The sequence below is a fragment of the Leucoraja erinacea genome, chromosome 17, assembly GCF_028641065.1.
Source record: "Leucoraja erinacea ecotype New England chromosome 17, Leri_hhj_1, whole genome shotgun sequence".
In the NCBI taxonomy this organism is placed as follows: Eukaryota; Metazoa; Chordata; class Chondrichthyes; order Rajiformes; family Rajidae; genus Leucoraja; species Leucoraja erinaceus.
The window spans coordinates 28,286,498-28,306,309 of record NC_073393.1 but is presented as its reverse complement, the minus strand read 5'-3'; the positions used below and the strand labels follow the sequence as shown (position 1 = coordinate 28,306,309).

At 45.8% G+C, this 19,812-nt stretch overlaps 1 protein-coding gene across 6 annotated transcripts in view; it reads right to left on the bottom strand.

Annotated features, from left to right (window-relative positions):
* gse1b (Gse1 coiled-coil protein b) overlaps nucleotides 1–19,812 on the bottom strand; it is a 506,044-nt gene that overhangs the window by 205,978 nt on the left and 280,254 nt on the right. Inside the window, exon 1 of one of the 6 annotated variants that reach the window (XM_055648861.1) lies at nucleotides 6,141–6,972. The exons of the other annotated variants lie outside the window; for them this stretch is intronic. Within the exon in view, the coding sequence (XP_055504836.1) occupies nucleotides 6,141–6,213 (73 nt within the window). The 5' untranslated portion in view covers nucleotides 6,214–6,972. Of the gene's footprint in view, nucleotides 1–6,140; nucleotides 6,973–19,812 lie in introns of those variants that run through there. 6 annotated transcript variants of the gene reach the window in all.

Below are 19,812 nucleotides of genomic sequence, written 5' to 3'. Positions count from 1 at the left end.
TGGCAAGTGATAGGTGGATACAGAAGGGTGGGGGTTTGATTAACAGATGGGTGGACGAAGGCTGGAGAGGGGAAGGGGGCAGAAGGCTGTGCAATCTGAAGAGAAGAGGCATTCATTGCACTATTGATTCAAACCCTGCAAAATCTGCAAAGATTTCCGTTAAATCTTCTGCGGGGATTCAGTTGTAGTTGTTGGTGACACCTGTGGCCTTTTCCAGCCAGGTGTCGGAAGCCTGAGCGAACTTTACTGCGCGACACAAACTCTCGTCAGAACTGGCTCCTCCCTTCCCCCCCATAATGAAGCCGTTTCCTCTCTGTGTTTAACATGACAACAGAACTTAATAACAAGGCACCTCTACTCAAACTATTCAAGAGAGAGTTAGATCGAGCTCTTAGGGCTAACGGAACCAAGGGATATGGGGAGAAAGCAGGAACGGGGTACTGATTTTGGATAGACAAAAGTGCTGGGGAAACTCAGCGGGCGCAGCAGCATCTATGGAGCGAAGGAAATACGCGCCTATTTCCTTCGCTCCATAGATGCTGCCGCACCCGCTGAGTTTCTCCAGCACTTTTGTCTACCTTGGATTTTCCAGCATCTGCAGTTCCTTCTTAAATACCGATTTTGGATGATCAGTCATGACATAGAAAATAGATGCAGGAGTAGGCCATTCGGCCCTTCGGCCCTTCGAGCCAGCTCCAGCTGGCTCGAAGGGCCGAAGGGCTGAATGGCCTTCTCCTGCATCTATTTTCTACCTTTCTATGTTTCTAACTATAGTGGGATCCAGCATTTCTTACAGGAAACAAGTCAGCGATGTGGTTTGACTGAATTTGCAACTTGGAATCTCGATGCACTCCATTGCTGTCTCGAAGCCTAGCGCTGCACACTGCAGCTTTGATAAAGAAATGAACAAGGTCTATGGGGTTGAGATCATTACAACAACTATGGGGAGACCCTGCCAGCTCCTGCTATTTTAAAACAATGTCCTCTTTCCTCACCGCAACTTTGCCCTATCTCCGGTTAGGTTATGTTTGCTGTTAATTAGGCAAACCTAACCCTGACGCTGACGCTCTTTGGTCAGCCCGAAACTTGTTGATCTCCCAGCTGAGCGAGATGTCCATCAGGGATTGCTGCCGACTGGCCCAACCCCGATGCAGGACTACGCACTGAGGGACGCACTGCAGCAACTGAGAAGTTGTAACCTGCATGTGTTTGTACCCTTGGCCGTTAGGTTTTATCTTGATAATAATCACCCATTGGTTAGTACGTACGGGTGTCAGGGGTTATGGGGAGAAGGTAGGAGAATGGGGTTGACAGGGAAAGGTAGATCAGCCATGATTGAATTGCGGGGTAGACTTGATGGGCCGAATGGCCTAATTCTGCTCCTATAATGTATGAACGTCTGGATCCACACAGGGTCTGCCCATAGTCTCAGGTAGTTACAAAGCTCATCACAGTCAATGAAAAACACTGAAGTGTGGTCACTGTTGTAAAGTGGGAAACATAACAGCGACCAGCAATGTAGATCCTGAATGTACGTGACTGAGAGATAAATTACACGCAAAACACAGGGGATAGTTCTTCAAAATAGAACCACAAGGGTTTTCACATCCACCCGGGTCTTGGGTTCACAAAGGACAGATTCTTTACTGGGATCAGCCTGGACTCTATACTTAAACCTCTGCAGTAGGACTTGACCCCATCATTGTTTAACTCCAAGGTAATGGACATTGACTTTGAGTCCCAAAGCCCTGTTTGCCGGCTATAAGGGTGCTCGAGGCGTACAGCACAGAAACAGGCCCCTCGGCCCATCATGTCCATACCACCAAATATACTAGTCCTATTGACCTCTATTTGGTCCATAGCCTTCCATGCATTCACGATTCAATGCTTGTATAAATGTTTCTTCAATATTGTGTGAGTGCTTGCCACCACCACCTCCTCAGGCAGCATGTTCCAGATTTAGATAAGCCTTTGTTAATGCCCACAGACCCAGAGCAGGAAACTACTGAACTAACTGGAAAGACCAGCACATAGATGTCACCACCAAGAAGGCGTGACAGTGCCTCTAGTTTCTTAGAAGTTTAAAGAGATTCAGCACCCAATGTTCCAATAACGTTCGACAGATGTTCTATATAAAGTATCTTGACTGGTTGCATCATGTGTTGGAAGGAACTGCAGATGCTGGTTTACATCGAAGATAGACACAAAATGTTGGAGTAACTCAGTGGGACTGGCAGCTTCTCTGGAGAGAAGGAATGGTTGACGTTTCAGGTCGAGACCCTTCTTCAGACTGGTCTCGTCCTGAGACATCACCCATTCCTTCTCTTCAGAGATGCTGTCTGTCCTGCTGAGGTACTCCAGCATTTTGTGTCTATCTTTAGTTGCATTAATAATAATAATAATAATAATAATAATAATAATAATAATAATAATAATAATAATATATTTTATTGTCATTGCACATAAACGCAACAAGATTTGGAATGCAGCTTCCATCCGATGTCATAACATAAATAACCAATAAAATTTAGATTTAGATACCCCGAGAACATGGTTTGTAAAAAGAACATTACAACAGTAAAATAGTCAAAACAGTTCAGACTAAAGTGCAGATGTGTCTGTGCGACGTGACCATCCGAGGGAGACAGTCCATGGGGGGTGGGGGCACTCAGGATTATGGTTGAATATGACAATTCCAACACATAGGAATGCAAGAGACTGCTGAGAGTAGTGGATACAGCCTGGTCCATCACGGCCACAACCCTCCCCATCATCAAAAGCATCAACATGAGGCACGGCCTCAAGAAGGCAACACTAATCATCAAGGATCTGCACCATCCAAGCCATGTCCTCTTCTCTCAGCTACCACCGGGCAGGAGGTAAAGACGACTAACGTTGCACACTGAGATAAGACACAAAAAGCTGGAGTAACTCAGCGGGACAGGCAGCATCTCTGAAGAGAAGGAATGGGTGACGTTTCGGGTCGAGACCCTTCTTCAGAAGTTGCACAATATACCAGGTTCAGGAACATCCACTTTACAACAACTATCAGCCATAGTCATACAGCATGGAAACAGGCCCTTCAGCTCAACTTGCCCACATGGATCAACATGCCCCATCTACACGAGACCAATCAGCCTGCGTTTAACCCATTGAATCGATACACACACCCCTAATCCCACCTCAAGAAGAGAACACGACTGACCATTTCGTGCATTGCTGTTTGCTGTCCACTACATGGACTTGTTTTTTTTCTTTAGACTTTTTTTAGAGATTTAGACTTTAGAAATACAGCATTGAAACAGGCACTTTGGCCCACTGAGTCCATGCCAACCCACGATCTCCTTACACCAACCCTATCCTACACACTAGGGACAATTAACAGTTTTACCGAAGCCAAATTAACTGGCAAACCCGTGCGTCTTTGGAGTGTGGGAGGAATCCGGAGCACATAGAGAAAACCCACGCATTCACAGGGAGAACGTGCAAACTCCGTACAGACAGCACCCAAAACCCAGGTCACTAGCCCTGTGCCACCGTGCTGCCCTGTGTGATCCTACCAAGAGACTAGTTACAGCACGACAATATAGACTGGAAGTCCAATGGCTAATATTGCAGGGAAAGGTGACCAAGTACCGATCCCACAAACCACAAAGATGCCACAATAACAATTTTTCATTCGGACAGAGACTGGAATATGGCAATTATTTTGCACAAGACTTCACAGGAAAGCTATCAAACAGACACCAATACAAAACCACATCAAGGCAAATGACCAAATGGTTAATTAAAACGGCAAGTGTTAAGGAGCTCTAAAGGTGGGAGGAGGTGGAGGGGCAGGGAGATTTAAAGAGATATGATTTCCAGCACAGTTGGAGAGCTGTAGATTCTGAAAGTGGGGAGATTTAGCAAGCGGATTCCAGAGTTACGGATCGTGGCACTGGATTCAATGCTGGATTGATTCAGGTATTTTCAAGGAGCTTGGGTACCTCAGACTGGTTTAGGGCTGCAGGGGATTGGACTGAGAGGATGGGACAAGACTAGGAGCGATTTGAAAAAAAAAACAGATGAGGATTTTTAAAAGTGATAGTCATTTAACTCAGAGTCAAATGTTGGGCAAAGTGTATGTTGGTCATGCAGAGTAGAAGACCTTCTCATTTTATTTTTTCTTTCCTCCCATCTCTCCTGGGTAGGGGTGTGTGTGTGTGTGTGTGTGTGTGTGCGTGTGTGCGTGCGTGTGTGTGCGTGTGTGTGTGTGTGTGCGTGCGTGCGTGCGTGCGTGCGTGTGTGTGTGCTTGCATGTGTGTCAGTGTATATCTGTGTGTGTGCCTTTGTGTGTGTCTGAGTGTTTGTGTGTCTATTTGTGCATGTCTGTGTGTGTACATGCATGTGTCCATACCCATGCATGGATCAGAATCTGTTTGTGACCTGGGTGCATCTGTGTATACGTCTCTGACAGGGTGTCATGTGAGTTGTATATGTACATGTGTGTGTCCACTGTGTTTGTGTCTAGTGTGTGTCTATGTGATTTGTGTGTATGGTGCATGTGTATATGTTTATTGCATATGTGGGGTGTGTTTACACGCCTGAGTGTAGATCTGGTGTCTGTGTGTGTGTGTGCTTTGTGTGTGTGTGTGTGTGTGTGTGTGTGTGTGTGTGTGTGTGTGTGTGTGTGTGTGTGTGTGTGTGTGTGTGTGTGTGTGTGTGTGTGTGTGTGTGTGTGTGTGTGTGTGTGTGTGTGTGTGTGTGTGTGTGTGTTGGAGGGGTGTGTATGTGCGTGTGAGTTTGTGGATTTGTTCTTCATTCCCAGTTTGAACAGCCTTTCTAAACACAGCAGATACATTCTGCCCCGAGCCGGGCAAAAATAAAATGCTGCATTATTTCATTGGAGCTTGTTACAGCGTTTCACTATCTGAGCAGCTTATACAAACATCATCCCACATCTCTCATCCGCTAATCCTCTTGAGGAATGAGCGTTGATGGCAATGAAGCTTAATCTATGCCTTTTGCCCTGCTGTGCATTGCAGGGTACAACCTTTCCTCAGGCTCCCTCAACCCCGCTCGCCCTTTGTCTCCATTAAGAGACTGCGGAAGCAGGGGAGACACAAACTGGATCCATTTCGGCTGTGTCTAATCTATTTTCTATTTACACTGTTGGCTGTTTGTTCCCCTCCCCACCATATCCTTTTAATGCTGCTCCATTCAACAATCCGTACAAGCTGACAACCACCACAGAGGAACCACTTAGGGCTTTTTATTCCTCTGCCCATTGGACTATTAACATTAAATTTTTATGCCATCTGGAACGTGCAGTTTCTCAAGCTAGCGAGAAAAGAAAAAAACAGGTCAAGTGCTGGATGCTTCAAGGCCAGAAGATTGGGAAGAAAAGTTTTTGAGTGGGGAGGGAGTAAGGGGAGTGCCTGACACTAAAAATTGCATCGTGTTTAAGTTAACAGGATCCAACGTCATTGAGGAAATGAGTTGAACGTTTTTCTATCACATGGAGGCTCAGTAGCTCCATAAAGCGATTAACTGATTCTGGGCAAGCTTGTTAGATTACAATACTTTTTCTTTTAGATTTAAAAAAACGCACCGGATTTGCATCGCAGGATAAACAGTGCAGACGGGTCTTTGACCGAGGACGAAGTGGGTCACCAGTTAGTCACTGAGAGCTTGCACACAAGTCTAACACAGGCTAGATTAGTCGTTCAACACTTTCCGTAGGGCAACAGCCCAGGGTCAGGTGCAAAGGTTAATGGTTCATGACCTGCTACGGCCCAGAGTCAGGTATTAGCCACTAACGCCGATTTTTTTGTTATCCTTGTGGATTTAAAATAAAGGACAAAAAAAAAATTTGCAGAAGTGACACAACATTAAAGACTGGAGTGATGTTAAATCGTACATACATAATGAATCAGCACAGGTCTACTCGGCAGCACAATGCTACAAACAGATGTGTGATCTTTAACCAGTCTTTTCATTGTAGTGCCATGCACACGGAGTTTGCAATCCCTCTACAGTAGCATTTCCTCAGCCGGTTTTGCAATAAAAGAGGAAGAGAAAGCATTTCAACGCTCGGAGGAGACAGAGACAGCCCCCAACAATTCATTAGAGTGCTTAGCCGCTCCAGTGGTACTTACTGAGATTTTGGAGCAGTGACGACCAGCTCTTCATCTCGATCATATTGTCTAGGCTCTGACAAAGAGAAACCATGAGGGTTTGGCGGAGGACCCCAACATTACTCTTCTTCAGGCAGACTAGCGTTGCGCAAAGCACCAGTCAGTCTCTTCCAGCTGCAGTTCTCACCTCCCACTGTGCCCAATAACTTCACTCACACATTAGCTTTCTGACAGGCGCAACTCTCTCTCTCTCTCTCTCTCCTCTCTCTCTCTCTCTCTCTCTCTCTCTCTCTCTCTCTCTCTCTCTCTCTCTCTCTCTCGCGCGCTCTCTCTCTCTCCCGCTCTCTCTCTCTCTCTCTCTCTCTCTCTCTCTCTCTTTATGCCTATGTGTGTTCCCTTTCGGGAGTTAGCTGCAACAGAAGCATGCGGCTTCACAGGGGAGAGAGATGACTGCAGGTTCACTCAAAGCCTAATCATTAGACACCGCAGAGTACAAACTACACTTAGCGCCTCTGGGACATAAAGTACTTTCCCCTTGACTGAGCAAGTGTTGAATTATGGAAGCTCTCTCTTTTTTTCTGCACCTTCTTTCTTTCTCTCCTCCTCCCGCTACCCGTGAACCAACCCTCTCCCTCGCTCTGCGCTTGATAGGAAGACTGCCAAACTGCCGAGCCGCTGATAACCTCTCACCCGCAGCTGCTAATTAACGCTCTACAATGACAGTTCAAGCACCTTGCACGAAGTTTGCAAAACTGAGGCACATAATTGCTGCTCCCTCTCATCTCTCTGCAACACACACGCACACACACACGTACACACACGCGCACACATGCACGCACACGCACACACACACGCACACGCATGTACACACACTCACACGTACACACACACACACACACACACACACGTACACACACGCACACACACGCGCACACACACATGCACACGCACACACACACACGCACACACAAGCACGCACACACACACACACACGCACACGCACACACGGACACACACACACACACACACGCACACACACACGCACACACACATGCACACACACACACACGCACACATGCACGCACACACACACATTCCCAAGAGGCGGCGCAGTCTTTTACAAAGGACGCAAAGTCACACTCACTGTCTCTACACTTGTTTGGCCAAAGCAAGTTGCATTCCTCTCTGTAACACACAAAAGAACTTACCCACAGATTGGCTAACACCGACAAAACTAGAGAGAGCTCCCGAAAGCGACTGACATATTGCTGAAAAACCTACACACTCAGGTCAAAGGTCTTCATTTGAATAAACACAAGCATACCGTCTGTTGTTCCAACATTACTGGAATGCTATTCCGATGCAACTCACAAACTGCATATCATGCAATGAATCTTTTTGCGGTCAGCCCTGCAGTGCAGTGTGCTAAAGTACTTAACACAATGACAAATGTTGATGGAATAATGTGTTTACTTGCGGCTTTTGCTTCAACAAGTTAAGTTACCTCTGATAAAATTGTGAAGGAAAGTTAAGGTTTTACCACTGGAATGTCTCACTGATAACATTTAATGCAGCACCCCATCAAAAATGAATGCCTTCTTTATCTCCCCGCACTCTCACTCTCACTCTCACCCTGCCAAATCTTGACTAATCTATTGTGCAGTTCACCCGGACCAGGTTTTATCGCTGCCCGTGAGACAGCGGGGGCCGTCCTGACCCCTAATCAGTCTGAGGAGAAACAGAAGGGGTCTTGTATCATCCCCACGGGTCAAAGGTCGAGAGGAGTCAGCCATTACCCTCGCTGTGCCAAATTCCAGTCAGGCAGCTGCCATTAGGAGGGACAATCTCTGAGGGGCTCACTGGAGCTCGGTGCAGCCAACTCCAAGGCTCTGTGGGGGAGGACCACAGTCTAGGATCCGATGGGAACACCCTTCAAACCAGGGAAGGGGTATCACCCCAGGGGGCTACTTGAGTGGCAAGGGTGTTTTAGTTATTTTTTTTGTTTAGTTGATACAGGGCGGAAACAGGCCCTTCAGCCCACCGGGCCTCTGCCGACCAGCGATCGTCCCGTACACCAACACCATCCTGCACACCTGGGATACTTTACAATTTTTACCAAAGCAAATTAACCTACAAACTTGTACATCTTTTGAGTGTGGGAGGAAACCAGAGCACCCTGGTGAAAACCTAGGCGGTCACAGGGAGAACATAAAAACTACATCCAGACAGCGCCCACAGTCAAGATCAAAACTGGGTCTCTGGGGCTGTAAAGCAGACCACTCTACTGCTGTGCCACTGTGCCGTCCTGGATGTTTAAAAATAAGTGCAAAAACTACTGAATGTATGAATGTATGGACACTGACAATGTCTGAAGAGTTTTTGCACTATTTTGTTTTGTGGCTGGAATGAGGGGGTGGGAGGAGAACAGGCCGATGATGCCTGGAATGAACTATCTGAAAAGGTGACAGATAAGTTTAGTTGATTATAATCACATGTATCAAGGTATAGTGAATAGGTTTTGTTTGTGTGCTGCCCAGTAAAAAAAAAACACTTTACAAGATTACAACCAAGCCATCCACAGTGTACAGATAAAAGATAAAGGGTACTCTGCAGACCACATCTAAGAAGTTCTGAATAACTACTTGAAGAGAAGGTTGTGGACCAGGTGGTGGAAGATGGGATTACGTAAATAGTTTTTTTTTTACTGGCCCGAGACAAAATGGGTTCTATTTTCCTCCAGAGATGCTGCCTGACCTGCTGAGCTACTCCGGCACTTTGCGTCTATCCTTCTGTGCCTCGATTGTTCACATGATTCTTTCTATGATCTGATGTCAAGATTCTTCTCCTCTCCAGGATGTGCTGACATGCATTTTCCCCACAACCTATGACAGCGATTGCACTATATCTGTGAATCAAAAGTGTAGAATGCATTCTTTTATCAGCCTGTTAAACAATACTTTTGAAACCTGTTTAATTTCCACCCAGGCCTCAGGGCACTGGGGACCAGGGCAGCCCAGTTGTAAATAGGGGCACTTAATGACACTAGCACACTTGCAACCTTGCACAAGTACACTAACACGCGTGCAAATGCTTTTACGCACATGTGCAAATACCCCGACTTGCATGCATAACTATGTACACTTAGATACATTGACATACAGTGCATTCAGAAAGTATTCAGACCCCTTCACTTTTTCCACATTTTGTTACGTTACAGCCTTATTCTAAAATTGATTAAATTCTTTTTTTTTAATCATCAATCTACACACAATACCCCATAATAAAGAAGCTAAAACAGGTGTTTAGAAATTTTTGCAAAGTAATTAAAAAGAAATAACTGAAATATCACATTTACATAAGTATTCAGACCCTTTACTCAGTACTTTGTTGAGGCACTTTGGCAGCGATTACAGCCTCAAATCTTCTTGGATATGATGCTACAAGCTTGGCACTTTCTAAACACTTGTTTTTACTTCTTCATTCTGGGTATTGTGTGTAGATTGATGATAAATAAAAATGTATTTAATCAATTTTAAAATAAGGCTGTAACATAACAAAATATGGAAAACCTGAAGGAGTCTGAATACTTTCTGAATGCACTGTATAGCCACATAGATACATATGTACACTGGCACATATACACAAATGCACATACTAGCACACAAATAAACAAATCACACTAGCATTCACTCACACGCACACAGTAGTAGTACAAAAATAGATAGGTACACGATATCCTTTTATCTGTTGCTGTGTTGTGATATGACATTGCTCACTTATACCAGGTCAGAGAAATATCTCATCATTCTGACAGCTGGATCTTCACTGAAGTTGTGAGCATGATATAACAAAGCTGCAAAGATTAATGGAGACAAGCAACTGCAGATGCTGGTGTACAACAAAAGATACAATGCTGGAGTAACTAAGCTGGTCAGGAAGCATATTTGGATGGTGAAGCATGGATAGTTGACGTTTTGTTTCTAGGCCTTTCTTAACCCAGTCTATTTTTTTTGGAGTAAGGAGTCTTTCTTCAAAGCAGGCATACCCTGAGGAGATTTCGCAGTGGAGCAGTAAAATGGAGACCCAAGGAACTGTAGATGCTGGTTCACAAAAAAAGACACAAAGTACTGGAGTACCTCAGTGGGTCTGGTAGCATCTCTGGAGAATAGGTCATCTATTCATGTTGTCCAGAGATGCCGCTTGACCTACTGAGTTACTCCAGCACGTTGTATTGTATTTTGTCCAATCTTTGTATTATTTTCTCAGGTGCCTATAAACTATGTCTCATGGATGCTGGTGAGCTCAAGTGAAGGATTTCATTCTTATAATTGGCCAAACCAAATGTATGCAATGGAGTTAACTCAGCAGGTCAAGCAGCATCTCTGGAGAACATGGATAGACGACATTTTGGGTCAGGACCGTTCTAATCTTCTTATACAATCTTTTAAGTGATAGTGAGCTGCTGACCTGAAAACAGTTACCTTCCCATTCAGTGTCACAATCCAATATACCAATGCAATACACTAACACATGCACACTTGCACGTTAGCAAACCTTCCATGATGGTTTAGCTTAGTTTAGTTTAGTTTAGAGATACAGCGTGGAAACAGGCCCTTCAGCCCATCAATCAGCAATCCCTATACGCTAACACTATCCTATACACACAAGGGACAATTTACAATGAAAGCAAGCCAATTAGCATACAAACCTGCACGCCTTTGGAGTGTGGCAGGAGAGCGTAGAACCCATAGAAAACCCATCACAGGGCGAACGTACAAACTCTGTACAGTTAACACCTGCAGTCAGGATCAACCCCGGGTCTCTGGCACTGTAAGGCAGCAACTCTACCGCTGCGCCACTGTGCTGTCCAATGGCGATCATGGCAAATCTAGTGTTTTATATGTACATAAAAATCATGTCACATGAACCAAATTTTATCTATGTCAATCATATTGCAGCGAACCTGGCCCTTCGGCCCTTCGGCCCTTCGGCCCTTCGGCCCTTCTCAGCCATGCCGACCAAGATACCCCATCTATGTTTGCCCCATTTGCCTGCATTTGCTCCATAACCCTCTAAACATTTCCTATCCAAGTGTCTTTTAAATGTTGTTATAGTACTTGCCTCAAATACCTCATCTGGCAGCTCGTTCCATGTTCCCATTAATTCCTTCTGCTTTCACCTCAAAGCTATGGTCCTCTGCTATGGTTAAAATACTTTGTGCATTCAACCTATCTATTCATAGAAACATAGAAATTAGGTGCAGGAGTAGGCCATTCGGCCCTTCGAGCCTGCACCGCCATTCAATATGATCATGGCTGATCATCCAACTCAGTATCCCGTACCTGCCTTCTCTCCATACCCTCTGATCCCCTTGGCCACAAGGGCCACATCTAACTCCCTCTTAAATATAGCCAATGAACTGGCCTCAACTACCCTCTGTGGCAGAGAGTTCCAGAGATTCACCACTCTCTGTGTGAAAAAAGTTCTCCTCATCTCGGTTTTAAAGGATTTCCCCCTTATCCTTAAGCTGTGATCCCTTGTCCTGGACTTCCCCAACATCGGGAACAATCTTCCTGCATCTAGCCTGTCCAACCCCTTAAGAATTTTGTAAGTTTCTATAAGATCCCCTCTCAATCTCCTAAATTCTAGAGAGTATAAACCAAGTCTATCCAGTCTTTCTTCATAAGACAGTCCTGACATCCCAGGAATCAGTCTGGTGAACCTTCTCTGCACTCCCTCTATGGCAATAATGTCCTTCCTCAGATTTGGAGACCAAAACTGCACGCAATACTCCAGGTGTGGTCTCACCAAGACCCTGTACAACTGCAGTAGAACCTCCCTGTTCCTATACTCAAATCCTCTTGCTATGAAAGCCAACATACCATTTGCTTTCTTTACTGCCTGCTGCACCTGCATGCCTACCTTCAATGACTGGTGTACCATGACACCCAGGTCTCGCTGCATCTCCCCCTTTCCCAATCGGCCACCATTTAGATAATAATCTGCTTTCCCGTTTTTGCCACCAAAATGGATAACCTCACATTTATCCACATTATACTGCATCTGCCAAACATTTGCCCACTCACCCAGCCTATCCAAGTCACCTTGCAGTCTCCTAGCATCCTCCTCACACCTAACACTGCCCCCCAGCTTAGTGTCATCCGCAAACTTGGAGATATTGCCTTCAATTCCCTCATCCAGATCATTAATATATATTGTAAATAGCTGGGGTCCCAGTACTGAGCCTTGCGGTACCCCACTAGTCACTGCCTGCCATTGTGAAAAGGACCCACGTTTACTCCTACTCTTTGCTTCCTGTTAGCCCTCCTGACTTTATACACCTCTGTAGGACAGCACCATGGCGCAGTGGTAAGAGTTGCTGCCAGAGACCTGGGTTCAATCCTGACTACGGGTGCTGTCTTTACGGAGTTTGTACGTTCCCCCATGACTGCGTGGGTTTTTACTCCGGGTGCTCCGGCTTCCTCCTGCACTTCAAAGACGTACAGGTTGTAGGTTTGTCGGTTAATTGGCTTCTGGAAATTGTCCCTAGTGTGTAGTATACAGCTGGTGTATGGTCGCTGTAGGCCAAAGGGCCTGCTTCCACGCTGTAACTTTAAAGTAAGGTCTAAAGTGAAGTAGAGGAGAGTTGGACATGGAATGAGTGTGGGTTGGAGAATGGAGAGCAGGGTGCTATGTGAGTTCCTGCTGGGAGTACATAGTAAGAATCGCCCTCCACTGAAGTCTGTGCTCCTTTAAGGCTGCACAGTTTAACTGCCGTCAAATAAACACAGGGTGTGTTCATATTTCAAGCAATTAGCAATCTGCAGACATCCTGACTCCTACATTTTGCATTCTTGCAGTGTTCCTTCCCATTGCACTGCAGTCACAGGGACCTTACAGAGGAGAATGCCTCCAGAAGGAAGTGTTATTGGACAGGGTACAAAATACACATCAAGGCATCCGCTGGCTGCTGAATAATTTCATTGTGATACAAGCCACTTTTAATATGTTTATTATTACGTTAAGAACTTTAATGCCAGCACTACATGTCCCAATTGACTAAGCGGAAAGCATTGTGGCCATTCAACGCTTGCAAAGGGGACCGTGTCTTCCCTTGTCTCTTGTCGGAGCCACACTGTGGAGGTCAGGGCTGGGGGTGCAAGTTGTTTGGATCCAGTGGACTACATGCTTCCTGGGCTTCTCAAGTAAAAGTGCTCTTCCAGTCCCTACAAAACAATGCGTAAGAAGGAACTGCAGATGCTGGTTAAAACCGAAGATAGACACAAAAAGCTGGAGTAACTCAGCGGGACAGGTAGCATCTCTGGAGAGAGGGTCAGAGATGCTGCCTGCCGCCGCTGAGTTACTGCAGCTTTTTGTGTCTACGTTCACTACAAAACAATATCTGATTCAGTGCCAGAATGTGTACATGTGCGTTCGCTATCTGTGTGTGTGTGTGTGGGTAAGAGAGTGTGTATGGCTGCATGCTCATATCCATATATATATATCACTCTCTCATAAAAGGATGTCAACCTGAAATGTTTATTCAGAAACATCACCCAGCCCTTTTCCTCCGTGAAGCTGTCTAACCTGTTAAGTTACTCCAGCACTTTGTGTCTCTTATATTTACCGTGGTTCTTAGTTTATTGTCATGTGTACTGAGGTACAATGAAAAATTTTTGTTGCGTGCTAATCAGTCAGCAGAAAGACGATATGTGATGACAATCGAGCCATCCATAGTGTACAGGTACATGATAAAGGGCTGTTGGAGTAGAGAGAGGTTTCAAAGAGTGAAGCGATTGAATCTATGGAATTTATTGCTACTGACGACTGCAGAGGACAAGTCAACGGACATTTTTAAGGTGGAGATTGACAGATTCATAGGTCATGTCAAATTGGATAGTTATATGGACGGGAAGGGAATGGCAGGTTATGGTCTGAGCGCAGGTATATGGGACTAGGGGAGAATATGTGTTCGGCACGGACTAGAAGGGTCGAGATGGCCTGTTTCCGTGCTGTAATTGTTATATGGTTATATCATATGGTCATGTCAAAAGTGATATGAGTAGAATTTGGCCATTCGGCCCATCAAGTCTACTCCGCCATTCAATCATGGCTGATCTATCCCTCCCTCCTAACCCCATTCTCCTGCCTTCTCCCCATAACCTCTGACACCTGTACTAATAAAAAATCTATCTATCTCTGCTTTAAAAATATCCACTGACTTTGCCTCTCCAGCCTTCTGTGGCAAAGAATTCCACAGACTCACCAGCCTCTGACAAAATAAATGTCTCCTCAACACCTTCCTAAAAGAACGTCCTTTAAATATAAGGCTATGACCTCTACTTCTAGACTCTCCCACTAGTGGAAACATCCTTGATTAATAACAGCATCAGGGGTTATGGGGAGAAGGCAGGAGAATGGGGTTGCGAGGGATAGATAGATCAGCTATTATTGAATGGCAGAGTAGACTTGATGGGCCAAATGGCCTCATTCTGGACTTATGAACATGTGATTGTTGATGCACTTCTGTGACCAGCACACAAAGGGTGGCCTGGCTTGGGAGCCATCTTGGATCATTGCTTTTCTCTCTCCACAGATGTTGCCCGACTTCTGAATTGAATGATTGGATTGATTTAGAGATACAGCATTGGATCACCCATACACATTTGTTCTATGTTAGCCCACTTTCTCATCCACGTCCTATACAGTCGGGCCAATTTACAGAGGCCCAATTAACCTGCAAATACGCACGTCTTTTGGGGTGTGGGAGGAAGCCGGAGTCACATTTCCAGCCTCTTATATTTTTTACTCAATTTACCGCTGGCTGGGAAAGGATATTTTGTATTTAAAAACCATTATATGCAAAAGGAAACTAAGAGCAATATCAAGTCCTTTTCACTTTTGAAATCAAATACACACACACGAGCGCGCCAATTCGCACCATGGTACCGATGTACTAACAGGTTACAGCCAAGTAATATACCATGGCACCAGTTGATATAATCTGAAACCACATCCGAACCAAGGGAAGAAATGCACATCCAACCCAAACAGCTGAGAAACAGTTGGAACCACAGGGACAACATTCCCTTCTCCAAACCAAAGTATCTTCCAACGTTCACGTAAAGACAGAGGTACTTCAAACTGTTGCCAAACCTGACCAGAGAGGGCTTGCTTTCTCAGACACCCTGACGCCTGCAGTCTTATTCTCAAACTCAGTGGGAGTGATGCAGTCTCTCCCAGTCAACTCTTGAGGCCGCCTTGCACCCTGCCCAAAGTGGCATGAAAGTGCACTTGCGCTTGGTGGCCTTGCACCCTGCTTGAAATGGATTTTCAAGGAATAGCCGTGAGTCAACTGCCAGCCCACCAGCCATGAGTGAGTGAGCTGCCATCACACCAGGCTTGAGTGACTGAGCTGCCAGCCCAAGAATCCATTCGGCCCACAATGTCCATACTAGCCCTCTGGAAGCAAGTCCGTTCAGCCCACAACACCCATACTAGCGCTCCAGAAAGCGCCCCCCCCCCCGCCCAGCCACCAATATTGGAATTGGTGGGGAGGTGGACCAGCCCTCCTGTGTGAAGCTGGGACCCAACAGGTCCCACTTAGTCTAGTTCCATATTAAAATCATATAATGTTAAAACAGAATGCCAATGGGAATCTACCACACAATCGTAAATGAACAGCTTATCACTTCCCAATATCTAGACACAAGGAACTGCAGATGCTGGTTTACAAAAAAAAGATACAAAGTGCTGGCATAACACAGCGGGTCAGGCAACTCCTCTGTAGAACATGGATAGGTGATTTTTTGGGGCAGGACATTTTCTACATTCCTCTCAAAGACACGCAGGTTCGCAGACTAATTGGCTGTTCAATTTCCCAGGGATTGGATGAGAAAGTAGGATGACGAAGAACCATTGTGAATGGGTGATCGATAGTTGGTGTGGTCTCAGTGGGCGAAGGGCCTGCTACCATGCTGTATCTTGAAACAAAACTAAACTAAATCGTGTTTGTGAATGTTACAAACATGTAACCAACCTAACCCTATCTCCTAGCACTAGATCCAGTGCCCCGCAGGATGCTAATTTACCTGAAGTCTACATATGATTAGGATTTCATTCTGCATTCCCGTTAGAAGTTAGTGAGTTGCAGACCATCACTACTCAATTTTAGTCAATTTAGTCAATTTTATTTGTCACGTACACCCAAATGTGCAGTGAAATGAATACTCGCGGGATAAATTAAAAATTCCCCGTCTTTCCTCAAACCCTCCTGAATTAATTATCCCATTTATTAAATTAGTTTACAGATACAGCAAAGAAACAGGTCCTTTGGCCCACCGAGTCCACATTGGCCATTGAACACTCATTTATACTATGTGTAGGAATGAAACTGGTTTAAATCGAAGATCGACACAAAATTCTGGAGTAACCCAGCGGGCAGGCAGCATCTTTGGGGAGAAGGAATAGGTTTTTCTGGAACCGGAGCTGGAATCCCCGAGGTAGAATCAATCTGAAGAAGGGTCTCACCCCAAAACGTCACCCCTTCCTTCTCTCCAGAGATGCTGCCTGTCCCAGATGCTGCCCGCCTGTCTACTTGTTTACACTAGTTCTGCATAATCCTACTTTATCATTCACTGTCTGCACACTAGCAGAAACTAGCAATTAGCAGAAACCAAGCGACCAACAAACATTTAGGACATGGGAGGAAAGTTGAGCACCCAGAAGAAACCCAGGTGGACACTGGGAGAATGTGCAAACTCCACATGGATAGCACCCAGAGTTATGATCGAACCCGTGTCTCTGCGCTGTGAGACTGCAGCACTTTGCACCACTGTGCCGTCCTACTTAAAGACTACATCCGACTGTGCCCCGTTAACTTAATGATCAGGTTAAATGGGAGTGGTGTAAACTGAATTTCTAACTCACATTTGCCCATTTTGTACAGCTTACAACCCAGCGGTAAGAACGTTGATTTTTCTAATTTCAAGCAACCCCTACATCTCCTCACTCCCCTCCACACCACTAGGTACAACTTACAATTTTACCAAGCCAATTAGCCTACAAACCTTGGAGTGTGGGAGGAATCCAGAGCACCCGGAGAAAACCCACGCAGGTCACGGGAATGCTCAGTGGGGGTGATGCACCCATATTGAGGATGCAGCACCCCAGAATGCACCCATATTCAGGATCAAAGCTGAGTCTGTGGCACTATAAGGAAGCAGCTCTACCACTGCACCTTTACTCTGCCCAGAGTTAGTCCAGTCTTTATTTCATGGCAAAATTATTCCAGCTTGCTATTATTTAAGAGGCTGTCTGCAGCCCCACATGTGTGTTGGGAAGCCATGACATCTGCTTTATACTGAGTTACACAAACACCTACTGCTGTGGAGCCATGTCTATGCGCTGGCTGCATATGGACTCGTTAAGCAAGGAGGGTGCCTTGCTGAGGGCTAATCATGGAATGTAAAAAGAACACAAATCACAAACAAGCAAAGACAAAACATACCAGACCCACGCCATTCCACTTTAGAGATATTTAGATCTTTCCACTCTGTCAACGCCTTTGCTTTGGTGTGCTGTGAAATATGCCACAGTCAGACAAGCAGACAGGTCAAGGCTTTGATTTCTGCACCACCTCTTCTGGTGATACCATGACCCAGAAAACTCAAGTGCCAGGTCACCTTATCAAAGGTTTTTGGCTGCAATTATAGTGGGAATGTGAAGGGGTGGGGGGGGGAGGTGGGGGGGGGGGGGGGGGGGAGTGGAACAGATGGGGAGGGGGGGATAGGATTGGAGAGAGAAGAGGAGGAGGGAAAGAGAGCATTAAGGTGAAGGAAAGGGGAAAATGAGAGAGAGGCAGGAGTGGATGGCACAGTGGTGGGGAGTAGAGGGGAGAAGGGTTAAGGTCATGGGCCTGTCCCACTTAGCGACTTATTAGGCAACTGCGGCAACTGTCATAGTCGTAGCAGGTCACCGAAAAACCGCGGACAACCTACGACAGCACCTACGTCAAGCTACGCTCATTGGGGTCAAACCCACTGTCACCACAAAAGTTTCAACGTTGAAAATTTAGCGACCAGGAAGACGCTACGACTTTTTGCGCGACTGAGGAGACTAGTCCCGGACACGCCCATCAAGGAAGAAGGGTGGCCAGAGTGGAAGGAGGAAGGAACTAGTGTCAGGGCAGCAGGCGTTACAAGCTGAAGGTGCAGAACAAGTACAGGAATTGGTTCATCTCCTGCCCCCTCGAAAATTAAAAAAAGGAACACAGATTTCTCTGGTGTTCGAGTGATCTTCATAGAAAGCTCCAAAATGCTTTCCAGCTACTTTGAAATGTAGTCAGTGTTTAAACGTGGGTAATAGTGCAATCCAGGAAAACAGGAACTCTTACACAAACCTTGTTGAGAAAGCACATTTCTACATGGACTTGAACGTTGCCAACTCTAGTCGAATCGCAAAAGCTCATCCCGCCCCAATCTCACCACCGTCCTGTGCTTCCAGCAGGGATCAGCAGCACGCCATGGATAAATGGACCATCTAAGAGTCTCCAACCCTAATCCACAGAGTCTAGCAAACTCATCTGAGGTCCGCTGACTTACAGAGACTTGGACTATTATACACTTCACCAGGGCTCTTTCAGTGCTGTCTCTCCAATCCCCAGACATGTCTAATGCTCCTCACCTTCTCCTCAATCCTGTCTAAAAGGGTATGCAGTGTTACACTTGAACAAGACGTTGGTGAGGTCACATTTGGAGTCCTGTGTGCAGTTTTGGTCATCCTGCTATAGGAAGCCTGTCATTAAGCTAGAAAGAGTGCAGGGCAGATTTACCAAGATGTTGCCAGTATGCGAGTGCCTGAGCTATAAGGAAAGGTTGGGCAGGCTAGGTCTTTAGTCCTTATAGTGCAGGAGTCCGCGACATGAATTTATGGAGGTCTATAAATTCAAGAAGGGAACAGATAGGGTGAATTCACAGTCTTTTACCCAGGGTTGGGGGACCAAGAAACAAAGGTCATAGGTTTAAGGTAAGAGGGATAAGATTTAATCGGAATCTGAGGGGCAACCTTTTCACTCAGAGAGTGGTGGGGAGATGGAACGAGCTGCCAGAGAAGGTAGCTGAGGCAGGTACTGCAACAGTATTTAAAATACATGGCTAAGAAAGATTCAGAGCGATAGGGGCCAAACACAAGCAAATGGGATTAGCATAGATGGGGCATCTTGGTCTGCATCGAGTCGAGCCAAAGGGTCAGTTGTTATTCGGTGTGGCTGTATGAATCAGTGACTCCAATACCCTTGCCCTACACACATCGCTAATCTCTTTCCCCCTCTACACTCCACAAATCTCCTCCATTCTCCTGACTCAGACACCACAATGGCGCAGCGGTGGAATTGCAGCCTAACAGCAACAGAAATCCAGGTTCGATCCTGACTACGGGTACTGTCCCAACGGAGTTTGTGATGTTCTGCCCGTGGATGTGTGGGTTTTCTCCGGGTGTTCTGGTTTCCTCCCTCATTCCAAAGATGTACAGGTTCGTGGGTTAATTGGCTTCCACAGATTTTCCCTAGAGCGTAGAATAGAACTAGTATATGGGTGACTGCTGGTCCGTGCAAAGGGCCTGTTTCTGCCCTGTATCTCTAAACTAAACTTACCCTTATGCACATGCACACTCTTTGCATGGGTTCTCACACACT